Below are 14,568 nucleotides of genomic sequence, written 5' to 3' on the forward strand. Positions count from 1 at the left end.
CCTATTCATCCATCAGTACCAGGCTGTTTTACTCCGAGCAGCTTTGCTGTAATGTCTCAACATCTGCTGAGGCTAATACCTCATCATAGCTCTTACAGTGTTTCCTTGTGCGTTCTGTATGTTTATTCTTCCATATAAACTTCAGTGTCAACTTGCTCAGCTCCTTACCAACAAAAATTGTTGGTATTTTTATGGGGGTTGCATTAAGTTTATAAAATAACTTAGGTAGGCTTGATATTTTAGTGATATTAAGACATTCTAATCAAGGAAAAGAGATGTCTTTTTCAAGCCTACTTTTGGCTTTTTCAAGAGTGTTGTAGAGTTTTCTTTGTATAGGTTATGAAACTTTCTTAAGTTTTATCCCAAGTATTTTATATTTTTTGTTCCTATTACAAATTATGTATTCTCTTACATTATATCCTCTAACTGGTTGTTATTTATATATTGAATGCTATTGATTTTTGTGTATTAATTTTATATTCTGGTGCCATGATGAATTCTTTATTGAATTAGTTTTATCATTGATTCTTTAAGGCTCTCTAGGTATGTTATCGTCATCTTTAAATAGAAATATTTTTTTTCTTTACTATTTCCTAGATCTCTAAGTATTTTCCTTTGTGCAGTTGCATTGGCTAATAATTTCAGAACAATGTTAGATAATAGTGGATATAATGAGTCTCCTTTTCTTGTTCCTGATCTTTGTGAAAATGCCTCGTGTAGGAAATGCTTTTGCCCTTGTATACTACCTTACCATTTTGCTAGAGGTCTTTGAGAGTTTGCTTGTTTGTTTGTTTTAAAGTTTGATTGTTTTAACAGATTATGCCTTGGAATTGATTGTTCTAAGTCAGTTTTCTCTGGTCCTCATGGATCCTTTCAGTATGTAGCTTCTATTTTTGTTCTTGTTTTTTTCTGGAAAGTGTTCTTGGGTTATAATTTTAAAGTATTAGTTTTTCCCAGTGTTTTAATTATTTTCTTTGGACCAAACATATGCATGTTTGGTCTTTTATTGTCTATCTTCCTATCACACAACTTCTCTGAGACTCTTTTTTACTTCTTTATGTGATTTTCATTCTTTTCATAGGTTTCCTATTTTTCTTATTGTCTTTTATTAGATTTTCACTTAATTCTCCCATTCTTCTCTCTTGAATACCTCATAATTTCAGCATCAGTTCTGATATGATTTTATATGATTTTTCTTTTTCCTCTTTTTCTGGGAGTTCACTTCTTTTTTAATTTATCCCTGTTTTTCCCACTTCTCTTCTTATTTTTATATTTATGCTGTTTTCCTATATTTACAATTATTTATTTGAGAGCATTTAATTCAATTTGTAGTGCTTTATTATAGTATTTCTCATGTTCTTTTGGGAGAATTTTCATTAGCTGAAATCCTTTATTTCACCCTTTCAGTTTCATTTATTTATTTTATGAGGAAAACTGGCCCTGAGCTAACATCTGTTGCCAATCTTCCTCCTTTTGCTTGAGGAAGATTGTCCCTGAGCTAACATCTGTGCCAGTACTTCTCTATTTTGTACATGGGATGCCACCACAGCATGGCAGCATGGCTTGATGAGCGATGTGTGAGTCTGTGCTTGGGATCCACACCCTTGAACCCTGGGCCGCCAAAGCAGAGTGCACGAACTTAACTACTATGCCACCGGGCTAGCTCCACATTTTCGGTTTTTTAAATGTAGTTTTGTGTGGACATGGTCTGCTTTTTTCTGTTGTGTTATTTCACAGAGTTTTTAGCATCAGAGTTCCCTCTTTGGTTTGTTCTTTCCTATTCCATGCAGTTTCTTTTGCAGATGATGGTGTGTGGTTGTCATGTGCCATTTCTTCATTTCTACAGGATCCTAATTATCCCTCTTATTTCCTTCTTTCTCTTTACTTCCATACCTTTAAGGAGGACCACGCTTTGTATCTGATTCTTCCCCAGGTACATTGCTTTTCTGAGGCTGCCACTTCCAGTCTTGCTCATTTTCAGACCCCTTCCTTTTAGCTGGTGCTATGAATGACCAGGTCCCAACATGTGGTCAGTATTATGAATTTAGTTAGTCTTTAGTTCCGGGAGTCATCTTGATCTTGTCTGTTTGTCTAATGTCTCCACCCTGCTTTCCCTTTTGTGCCTAGAATCCCATAAGCATCTTCCTCGCTGCTCTCTGTACCTCAGGTTTGTGGCAACAGGTGGCAGGTGGTGTGTTGGAATTGGCTTTATTTCTTCACTTATGGGTCATTTGAAGATCATGGTGTTCTCTGTCATGATCCTGAAGGCCTGTATCAGGTGTGGTTTTCTTTCCTCTCCTTGTTGCTTTTACGGTTTTGAGGAAGGTTTTGTGGGAAAATTTGATAAAAATATCCTTAAAAGAGAAGGAAACTATCCATAGATATATAATTACAATGCACACATTCCTTTAATGAGCATTTATGAAGCATCACTAGATATCGGGCAGGAGGCTAGGACTGAGAAGATAATCAGAACGTGGTTTCCTGACATGAATGTATTTGCAGGAAGATACACAAATGCATAATAATTAAAGCAGAGTGATACTCATCAGAGAACAGCACACAGAGGAAAGGCACCTGCCTGTATGACAACCTCAGAGAAAGGTTCACACGCTTCTTCTTGAGCTGTGTCTTGAGAGATAAGTAGCTAGGTAAACAAGTTAGGTAAGAATATCCCAGGCAGAGAGAATAAGTACAGAGCCCTGGGCTGAGGAAGAGCATTGTCCACGGGGTTCTTTATGTAGAAGTAATAGTAGTGAGATGGATGAATGTTTATCAGGAACAAAATCATGAAGAACACTGCTAAGATGAAAGGATGAAACCTGTGAAGGAGGGAAAGGCCATTGTTCAATTTTTGCTTTGGAAACCTCACCCTATTGGAAAGAAGGAAGGTAGTTTAGAAGGATACAAGACTGAAGTCAGCAAAGTAGGAGGCTGTTAAAATTTTCCAGTAATAGATGTTGAAAGTCATATCCAAGCCACTCGTGACAGGAAAGAGAGGGCACTGTGGATTAGAAAAAGGTTTTTATGACAAAATTTCTTGGACCTAGTAGAAGATTGGATATGGAGGATTAAAAACAGAAAAGAAGGCAGGATGTCTTGGGGTGCCTAGAAAGAGATTTAGAATATAAGAATTCAAATTCCTAGATTTCACATATTTTCTGTTATCTCTACGCCAAACTTAAGTTCCGTGTCCAAATCTTTGTAAATAGTTTTACTGCCTTTTTTGGGGCACTGATCATTTTGTCATAATAGATTATATTTTTTCAGGAAAAATGGAAATGCCAAGGTTGCAATCATTGGTTTATCCGTCTTCAATTTTATATGCCCTCTGATCCCAATTTTTCTTTCCAATTCAAGAGCTTCATATAATTTTTCTTTTGATAGCACCTATTTTGAGTGGCCTGATACTTAGAAATAAAATTGATGTTCTGCTATATAGCAAATAGCTTAAATAAATGTATTTACAGTGATGATAATGGTGCTATTAAAATGCCAAGACATTGTAATAGCTAAGCTAAGTTTCTCAGATGTCTGTGGATTCACTATAAAAATGAATCTCTTTAGACCGAATGTTTGCCTTTTTTAATTCATTCCTCAAGCCTGTATTCAGTTCAGTTCTATCATCATTCCTTTGATTATGTGCTGTGCCTCAGACTAAGTCCTAGGTCCTAGGAATACAAAATTAGATGAGTGCCTTCTCACAAGATGTCTCAACCAGAATTAGCGAATGTCTTCTGCCTACCGAATGCCATGCTAGACGGTCTGGGGCCACTGTTGAGTTGAAAGTCTGGTCAGTTAAATGGACAAGTTGAGAAATACCACAGGTATAAATATAAGGCACACTTTTCTAAAATATTAATACTTAAAACAAAGGGTTCTCCGTATATTTCAGTCTTTATAGAGTGTCTCATGTTATTAGATTTCTCTCATTTTCTTTGTTTTGAACAATAAGATAATTTAACACCTTAAATGTTATTTTAATAATGTATACATTTCTACCATAATACAGATCTAGGACCTGTCTCTTACTTTTTGCCCTCTTAAGAGATGGTTTAGTTCTTAATGTGTTGTTAAGATCCCTAAACCCAACGATTAGTAAAATAATTTCTATAAACCCTTATAAAATAAATGCTTACCTCAGTATTTCTCTTTTTGAGAATCTTTTTTTTTTGTGGTGAGAGAGATTCGCTCTGAGCTGACATCTGTGCCCATATTCCTCCGTTTTGTATGTGGGATGCCACCACAGCATGGCTTGATGAGTGGTGTGTAGGTCTGCACCCAGGATCCAAACCTGTGAACTCCAGGCCGCCAAAGTGGAGCATGTGAACTTAACCACTGTGCAACCAGGCCGGCCCCTTGAGAATCTTTTGAATATTAATTAAAAGTCTGCAGTTCTTGAGGACTGTTCTTTTCTAATTCTTATGAAATAAGATTCTTGAAATTTTAAAGGGAGAAAATGTAGTTCTTTAAAAGTAAGGCTATTAAAATATCCAATTCTGTATGAATTTCTGAAGAATTTTTAGGTTAAATCTATGGCAGTGGTATTGATGTTTTACAAAAATTATCGATTCTGTAACTTTTAAAGCATCAAATGGAAATACATATGGTGAATAGTAAATTCTACAAAATCAAATAATTTTCTTTTATTCTAGATTTTGATGTTATGCCATATTGCAGTGTTCACTTTTTTTTACAGTAATTGCTATAGTTCTCAGCAAAAAAAAAAAAAAAGGAAAAAAGCAAGTTCACTCATCCTATGTGTGAGAAAACCAAAGGAAGTTGTGAATGGCAAATTAGCAAGGGGATATGATGGACTCATAGTTTAGTTTCAAGGTTTATAGTAGTTTGAAGAGCAGAACAAGGGAAAAGAACAATGTAAAAATGTTTATTATGACTGGAAAGAATGAAAGACGGTACCAGCAGAAAGATGCCTGTTTAACTAGAAAAGATTAGAAGAATGAGATGTTGAATAAAGGAGATTCAATAAAATTAATATTGGATATGAGAAAAATATTTTAAAATTTTATCATTGGGAGGAGCCGGTCTGGTAGTGTAGTGGTTAATTTTGTGCACCCCGCTTTGGTGGCCTGGGGTTCACGGGTTCAGATCCCGGGCATGGACCTACACACCGCTCATTAAGCCATGCTATGGCACATTCCATATGCTAATAGATTTACATATAGCATGCTACGTGAACCCAAGAGAGATCACATCTATCGGATCATAGGAAACGGTGGAAAGCCTTCACAGATTTGGTGAGCTGAGCTCTTTATGAATGAGGAACATGATTCTTTTTTAAAAAAAAAAAACTAGTTTTTTGAGGTAGAGAAAATGACATTCTCTGGTTCTCTGAGGGATTCCGTAAGGGGGACTCGGTTTAAAAAAAAGAACAAAATAATTTGCTTGTGAGATTCGAACATTTATGCCAAGTAATGCTGTCACTTTTCAACTCTTTGTAATGCAAGAGCTGAACTGTATATTCTATGGAACTTTTATCAAGCTGTCACTTTTCATTCCTTGGTTTGCTACGCATCTCAATTCTGTAAGCATCCATCAGAGAGCCACACTTGAAGGAAGATAGAAGTTTATACACACACTCGCTTTCGCCTGCTGTGGTCAGAGTACATTGTTCAGTTTTAGAAAGAGAGAGAAAGCAAAGGTCGGTGCAGATTGTGAATGTCATTTTGATTTAAGCTAACTGCTAGAAGTCACACTGGAGAATCTTCTGCAGTTTATTTCAAAACGTTTAAACTCTTTAGGAGTTTTCAAATTACCTTATTATTTCAAAATTAAAACTTAACTTCCGCTCAGTTGGCTTCCTACTTATATGCGTTCTCTCTTTTAATCCTTCCACCAATGCTGTGGAGAAGCGTCATCCTGCATTTTATGATGTAGAAAGTGAAGTTTAGAGAGCTTAGCAGCTTGACCAAAATTACAGGGCTAGAAAGCGGTGGAGCCAAAATTAGAACACAGGCCTGTCTGAATGCAAGACCAAGCCTCCCTGGGCTGCATCCTTCTTCCAACCTCTGATTCTATTTTCACCCTCTTTCACAGGAATTATTTCGGAGAAAAATTTGGCATCTATTTTGTTTTTCTCGGATTTTACACAGAAATGCTGACCTTTGCCGCTGTAGTCGGCTTAGCTTGTTTTATTTACGGCTTGTTATCAATGAGCGATACATCAAGCAGGTAAGTGAGCTGAGTCTCCCGTGTAGAGAAAGTGTCGTGATCTTATGCTAATGGAACTGTTATTTCCCAGCATTTGTTTCAGAATGTTTCCTCATGGTAGCATATAATTCGTTTTTCCGCAAAAGACCCAAACATAGCAGCTACCCCTCATCTGGTGCTTTGTGGAAAATCTGTTCTTAATGATCAGCTCTAAAGATTTTGTTCTTCAGAGCATGGCTTGACCTACTACAGAAATGGCTGTTTCGTTGCCCCCTCTGCCATATGTGAGAAGCTGTGTAAACAGTTGTTCTGATAAGAACTCTCAAACACGCATCATTTTTAAAATGACTTTGCTGTTCCGTCTGCAGCACTGAAATCTGTGACCCTCTGATTGGAGGCCAGATTATCATGTGCCCACTCTGTGACTTCGTGTGTGATTACTGGAGACTAAATACTACGTGTTTGGCCTCACAGGTAAGGATGTATTGTGATATGTTGAAAAGACTTGCAATTTCCCTCCTTTGTATTGCATCTGATACTAAGTACTCTTTGTGATGTTGTTTTTAAAGGTTTCCCATTTATTTGATAACGAGTCAACAGTGTTCTTTGCAATATTCATGGGAATTTGGGGTGAGTAAATAGTCGTGTAAAAAACTTTCTCCACGTTATGTTATATGACCCATCCGTATAACATGTACAGATGGCATACCTTATGTACCAAAGGTAATTTTAGATCTTTGTGTCTTTGCTGGCATGGATACACTGATGGAGTCCACATCAGTGGTCTTTAGTCCTTGGTCCAAAAATGGTCTCTATTGATCATCTGTTCATTTCTCTGAGAGACAATATAATTTTTTTTTGAGGAAGATTAGCCCTGACCTAACATCTGTTCCCATCTTCATCTACTTTATATGTGGGACACCTGCCACAGCATGGCTGGAGGAGCGGTGCATAGGTCCACACCTGGGATCTGAACACACGAACCCCGGGCCACCAGAGCGGAGCATGCAAACTTAACTGCTATGCCACTGGGCTGGCCCCAAGAGAAATATAATTTTTGAAACTTTACGTGTATTCAGCACTGTGGTAAAAACTCAATAAGTACTTAATTCAGGAGAGAATAAAGATAAATATTTTGTAGCTGCAAAATGTTGAGTCACGGATACAAACTGAAACAAGAATCAAAAACTGCTGAGGGATGAAAATCAATGTTTGAGTCTGAATTCTCAGTGTCTAATTCTAGTTTCAGGTTCCAGTTCCATTTGTTGAAAATCTTCCATATAAAGTGGAATTCCCCTTAATTTTGGAAATGTCCCCGTAGTTTGTCTTTCTCCTTTCACACAGGAAATAGAAGTGTCATGAAGTTGTTCCTACCATCAGTGAAGAAAATATTTTCTGTAAGAATAACTCAGCAAGAGGAAGTCTGAAGACTTCTAAAATATGTCTCAAAATCTAGGGGACTCTGGGAAAAAATAGACTTTTTTTCTTTCCAATTAAAAAAAAAAGTCTTTAACAAACACAAATATATGCATTTAAAAACTGGGCAAGGGAGCAAGGGCATCTTGATCAAGGCAAAAAGGCACCAAAAGTTGTGAGTGTGTGTGAAGCAGAGGGCTTTATGAGTTTCTCTCACTTCTGCTTGGCTGTGGCCTGAAGAGAGCAGCCCAGATTCAAAGGGAGAACAGAGGACAGAGAAAGCTTACTAACACTTCTCCAGCAACCCCGAGTTTGGTACGTTAGTGTAGGGCCATCTCTTCATCACGTGCTGCCAAATCCTGCCTGTACCATTACTTGGAATCAGAAGTGAGTGATAGGCACACAAATTACGACAAATGTAATAGTTTTCAGCTGTTTTCACTGGGAGAGACTGTGCACCAACACTAACTTACCTTCCAGCAAGATGGAGGAGCAGCTGTATATGGAACACCTAGCATGACTGTAAGGATTCTGAAGGGCGCTGCCATCACTCTTTCGGAAAAGTTGATCATAGCAGCGAATTGATTTAGCTTTGGTTTTTGAGGGTCTTGGCCAAATTCTATGGAAAGAACTTCAAGGATGTTTGTTTTAGTACAACAACTAATAACCAATTAAGCTGAATCAAAGGGTGAGTTGGCAGACTAGGTGTGAAGGAAAAGTATTCCACCTTAAAGAAACAACACTAATCCAAGGGGTCGAGACCTAAAAATGATGCGTAGCACGCTTTGTAGTGGATGGTAGGAGATACTTTTTTTTTTTTTTAACTTTTTGGTTTATTTGTAATAAAAATACATACCCATCCTAGGAACTTCAAGCAGTGTGTAGACGCAGGAAGAAAATAATGTTAAAATTACTAGAAATAGAATCATTATTTTGGCAACGATTTTTCAGAATCTTTTACTCTATATGTGTGGGCACATGTGTTCATATAATTTTACATAAATGGTATAAAAATATGCATAGTTTTAAGCCTACTTTTTCTTCAACAACGAGTGATGAGACTCCTTCCATAACAATAATATGTGGATGGGTGTGTGTGTGTATTTTAATGGAATATGATTGCCTTTTATGAATTTATCACACTTTATCCACCCAGTTCTCTATTGGACATTTAGGTCACTTCCACTTTTATCCCCTCAGTTTTACTGATATATTTGACATATAACACTGAATTAGTTTAAGGTGTACAACATAATGTTTTGATATGTGTATATATTGCAAAATGATAACACAATAAGTTTAGTTAACATCCATTACCTCACAGAGTTACAAATTTCTTTTCTTGTGGTAAGAACATTTTAAATCCACTCTTTTAGGAACTTTGAAATATGCAACACAGTATTTTTAACTGTAGTCACCATGCTGTGCATACATCCCCACAACTTAGTCTCATAACTAGAAGTTTGTACCTTTTGACCACTTTCACCCATTTCCCCCACCCACCACCCCTTTCCTCTGGCAACCACCAATCTGTACTCTGTTTCAATGATTTTCTTTAGATTCCACATATGAATGAGGTCATACAGTATTTGTCTTTCTTTGTTTGACGTATTTCGCTTAATGTAATACCCTCAAGGTCCATCCATGTTGTCGCAAATGGCAAGATTTCCTTGTCTTTTTTGTTGCCTGAATAATATTCCATTGTATATATATGCTACATTTTCTATACTCATTCATCCGTCGATGGACACTTAAGTTGTTTCCATGGTTTGGCTATTGTAAATAACACTGCAAGGAAGCAGAGCAGATATCGCTTCAGGGTAGTGATTTTGTTTTCTTTGGATAAATACCTAGAAGTGAAATTGCTGGATCATATGGTATTTCTGCTTTTAATTTTTGGAGGCACCTCCATACCATTTTCCATAATGGCTGTACCAATTTACATTCCCACCAACAGTGGACAAGGGTTCCCTTTTCGCTACATCCTCGCCAACACTTGTCCTCTGGATGATAGCCATTCTACAGGTGTGTTTTTGATTTTCATTTTCCTGATGCTTAGTGATGTTGAGCTCCTTTTTGTGTACCTGTTGGCCATTTGTATGTCTTCTTTGGAAAAATGTCTAATAGATCCTGTGCCCATATTTTAATCCTATTGTTTTTTTGCTATTGAGTTGTATGAGTTCTTTATATATTTTGGATATTAACCTCTTATCAAAAATATGATTTGCAAATATTTTCCCTCATTCTGTAGGTTGCCTTTTCATTTTGTTTATGGTTTTCTTTGCTGTGCAGAAGATTTTTAGTTTGATGTAGCCCACTTGTTTACATTTCTGTTGTTGCCTTAGCTTTTATGTCAAATCCAGCTAATGATTGCCAAGTCTGATGTCAAAGAGCTTACCCACTCTGTTTTCTTTTAGGAGATTTATGGTTTCAGGTCTTACACTCAAGTCTTTAACCCATGAACCCAAGAATAGACAGACGAGATTGTCATTTAGTGATACAATGGAATACTATACACCAATGAAAAGAAATGAACTTTTGCTTTACACAGCAGCATGGATTCAGTTTACAAACAAACTTGAACTGAAACAAAACTTGACATAAAACCCGCATTTATGTAAAGTTCAAAAACAGGCAAAACTATCCTATAATATTAGAAGCTAGGAGACTAGTTAAATTTCTGGTTCAGAAGAGACATAAGGGAGGGTTTCTGGGGGTGCTGGTGGTGTTCTATTTTTTGATGCTGATGTTTATTACATGAATGTGTTTATTTTGTGAAAATTCTTTCAATTGTGCAATTATGTTTGATATACTTTTCTGGAAATATATTACTCTTCAAATGAAAGTTTGTTAAAATTGTATGTAATATATAATATATATTTGTGTGTACATACAAATATATATATATAGAGAGAGAGAGAGAGAGAGAGATTGTGCTGTGGAATGGCTCTTATGTTTTCTTTAAATTTCCCTAAGCCTAAGAAAGTGGTACAGTTGTGAATGATTTCAATAAACAGCATACAAACAAATTCTAGATGTTAGTAAAAAGTTAAGTTTAAATGTTACTTTACATTATCTGAATGAAGAGAGACAGCAATGTGCCTGAAAATTTTTTTCTTTGCATGGACTACTGTTTAAGAAATTAACTTGAATTTTTCTTTTTTGTGGTGAGGAAACATCTGTTAGCTTCCTCTTTTTGGTGAGGAAGATTGGCCCTGAGCTAACATCTGGTTCCATCTTCCCCTATTTTGTATGTGAAACACCACCACAACATCACTTGATGAGTTGTACGTAGGTCTACGCCCGAGATCCGAACCTACAAACTCTGGGCTGCCAAAGAGGAGGGCATGAACTTAACCACTATGCCACAGAGCCGACCTCATAACTTGAATTTCTATATATGAGTTATTTCAACATTATTACATGTATTATGCCAACATTAATCATTTTATAATTTTATCGTCCAACTTAATAGTGACAGAACAATCATGCAGCCAAATGATTTTTAAAAGTAGAGGAAAACCCAGTTATTTTCTTAGTCACTTTATTTCTCTGTCTCTTGATTATAGTTGTTTTTATACATTTCTTTGCTTGTAGTCACATTGTTTTTGGAGTTTTGGAAACAGCGACAAGCGCGACTAGAGTATGAGTGGGACCTGGTGGACTTCGAAGAGGAGCAGCAGCAGCTTCAGCTGAGACCGGAATTTGAAGCGATGTGCACACACAGGAAAATGAATCCAGTGACTAAGGTAGATTAGGAAACAGAAATGGGCAGCATGTCTCAGTGGACACACTGCTGTAGGGTGCCTCTCAAATAATAATGTGTATTTTAATTTGCCTTTAATATATTCTCCAACTATAAATCATAAAAACTTCTTTACTTGTTTCTAATAGATGTTTCAAATGCATACAGAAGTAGATAGAAAAGTAAAATGAACCCCAGGATGGACTGCTCAGCCATCTTAAATTAATACTCATTCTTGGACAGTCTTGTTACATTTATACACCTATTCCTCTCTGCCACTAGACTATTTTGAAGCAAATCCAAGACATCATATTATGAAATACTTAGTTTTAATACTAAGTGAAATAAAAAGAAAACCGAGACTAGTATATGTACTGTGGGTTTTATTATAAATGTGCATATGGAAATGATGCTAAGTTAATATGCAAAAATTTGAATAACATTGTATTAAGATAGTGGGCTTATGGGTGATGGCTTCATTAGATCAAATTTTATTCACCTAATGCTTTTTAATTGATTATAAAGGGAAGATCATTGCACTGGTGTATGGGGTGGGGGGTAGTTCAGATTCTGAGATCCTTAACTGGCAAACCAGCTGTGTATTGTTGACTGAGCAATTTGACTTCTTGGACTTCAATTTTTTATGTGAAAATAGAAGGTACTTTGCCTTCAAAGACCAGACTCTTGGCCACGTATTCTTAGAGCCCCTCCCTCTCCGTAACCTGACATCACTGTGTTACCGATGCTACTAAAGGGAGGGTAGAATATGTTTCTAACAGGTTCTGCAGTAGAATTCCCGACTCTGTTCAGGACACATTCTTGAGGTGTGATACTCAAAATTCTGTTCACACTTTAGACATTACTAAACCTTTACTAAATTGCATGGAAACATTACAAAAAATTCAGGAAATGAATAAAGGAAAAAACACCTCAGAAAATACATTAACAACTTGGGTGGCATTTTGAAATTAAGAAAATATATTAAAAGAGATATTGTCATAATAATGACATGTGTATCTATTCATATTTTATGGGATAAAAAAGTAAATTAAAAGCAGGCCTATTGGCTTTACCAAAAATTATTGACATAAAAACAAGATGTGATGAATGTTTACATTTGAAACCAGATGAAAAATAATATGTATTGATTCACAATGACTTATGGACTTCCCTTATCTTTAATGGTTTTGAAGTCAAGTTTTTTTGACTTACGTGCAGTGTTTCCTCAGTGGTGAGTACAACCAGAACTTTCACATTTGAGTTTGTGTAGGGAACACACATATGCCTGCATGGACGCACACACGGACACACACATGTATAATCACATATGTGCACACATATCCTGGGGTTTAAGAGAGCTCGTGGACAGCCTATGCTGCCTGTTGAGTTCTGTTTGCATTCAGTTCCCTCTTAAATCCTTAAGGTATAAAATCTTATGTTTTAGATAGAATTGCACGATTTAGATTTCTACTGACAACTATTTTTTTACCATATGGCAGTATTCTTTTGGGTAAGATCTAACTGCCCCTTGATATAGCTAAGAATGTCAGTTGATATCATTAATATCTTCCATTAATGACTTAAAAAAGCATCAAGGGAGAACATCCTTGGCCCCTGGACTATGTGGAAGAACACAACCCTATAAATATAAAGAAGGCCCCCTATTTAATATCATGCCAAGCAATTACAGAGCAACGCAATTCAACTTAATTCACTTAGAATAAAATTGTAACATCGTTAAAGCATGTCCACTCAAGCAGCAGCCCTCAGGGGTTGACTTGTTTCCTGGCTCCCAGGCCCTGAATACCACTCTGATGCAACACTCAGGAACTAGTGTGTGTCCATCACATCTCATCTGAGATCCCGGAAGGTTTCTCCTTAAAGGGAAGGAACCATTGTTAGAATGTAGTCTTCCGTGAGCTGTAGTGGAAGCTTTGGGGAAGTTTCTGCTTTCGGCATTGTGATTTTGACTGCTGCTTGGAGTCCCAACTTTGAAGTAGACATTGAATTTTGCTGTGATTTCTTCAAAATTATAGGAGATGGAACCCTACATGCCTCTATGTAGTCGTCTTCCATGGTACTTTTTGTCAGGAGCCACGGTGACATTATGGGTAAGCGTTCTTTAAAAACTGATATCATCTCTGACATGCAGTCGTATTAGGATTATCTCCACAGTTTCATCTGCAGAAGCTCTTGAGTCCCTCCCTCCCCCGTCCTTTTATCTTGAATAGAGCTCTTTACAAAATAAACCGTAGTCCACCTGAGTGTGCCACAATTGAACCTTGGAAGAAGAGCTGGAGGGAGAGCGAGGAGCTTTGTCTTAGAGCCTGACCCTCTCCCCTCCCAGCTCTTCGTTGATTAGGGGAGAATTTGAAACCAGAACAGTATGACAATTTGCAGACTCTGGTTAGTTTTTAAAAAATCATTCATTTATCTTTATCTCTACTTAAAATATCTGCAAAAAATGAAAGAAAAAAACTCGCATATACTATTGAAGTTCATTCTCTTGCTGAGATAAACAGAAGAAAATCTTCCTTCTTCTCCTTGAAAAATTCAGTTGGCTTATCCCATGTGAGGGAGTCGGGTTTTCTCCATGCCTTTTAGCCATTAGATTCCCCCATCACCATAATCTATTTCCTGCCTTCCCTTTTCCAAATTCGTGCCCTCCTACAGGCAGCCTTTAATTTGAGGAAAAGAGGTCATGTTACCCTCTGACAGTTTAGCAGGTTGAAATATCATTAGCAATTGTAGATTATAGTTTAACCTCACCATCCATATTGTCTCATGATTTTTTATCTTTGGCATTTAGCATTTGGTGAAGGTATTAATTTTCCTATTTTAAATGCATTTTCTTAGATGATATAACAATCATGGAGGAGAGATGGTAGAATAAAAGGGGGACAGTAATCCATTTGGAATGCCCCTCGTGAATTACTCTGGAGTCTGGTCCCAGAAAGATTTTTCTTCCTTTTGTTTTCAGTACTCATTCAATCTGAGTCTCTTCCTCAACTTTCAGAATAAAACTCTCCAATTATCTCTATAAAGCCATCCCTAGATTTTTGTGTTTTTGTGGTTTGGAAAGTGTATAAAATTTATGCAGACTCTACACAAATATCTACACTACCAGGCGTATCAGACCACTAATGGCAACATTCCGAGAGGAAATGAAATAGAATCTTTAAATGTATTTTTCTCTGGGAAATAAGTGATCTTCACACCACGTGTTTAACTCCAGC

General features: G+C 36.8%; 1 protein-coding gene across 2 annotated transcripts in view; it reads left to right on the forward strand.

The window, feature by feature from the left end:
- The window catches only part of ANO5 (anoctamin 5), a 96,363-nt gene that overhangs the window by 59,564 nt on the left and 22,231 nt on the right, over positions 1-14,568 (forward strand). For both annotated transcript variants that reach the window (XM_014841460.3, XM_070491355.1), the window contains 5 exons: positions 6,058-6,192; positions 6,540-6,645; positions 6,741-6,801; positions 11,185-11,336; positions 13,369-13,443. In XM_014841460.3, the coding sequence (XP_014696946.3) occupies positions 6,058-6,192; positions 6,540-6,645; positions 6,741-6,801; positions 11,185-11,336; positions 13,369-13,443 (529 nt within the window). The remainder of the gene's footprint in view (positions 1-6,057; positions 6,193-6,539; positions 6,646-6,740; positions 6,802-11,184; positions 11,337-13,368; positions 13,444-14,568) is intronic.

The sequence above is a fragment of the Equus asinus genome, chromosome 20 (assembly GCF_041296235.1).
Source record: "Equus asinus isolate D_3611 breed Donkey chromosome 20, EquAss-T2T_v2, whole genome shotgun sequence".
NCBI classification, from domain to species: Eukaryota; Metazoa; Chordata; class Mammalia; order Perissodactyla; family Equidae; genus Equus; species Equus asinus.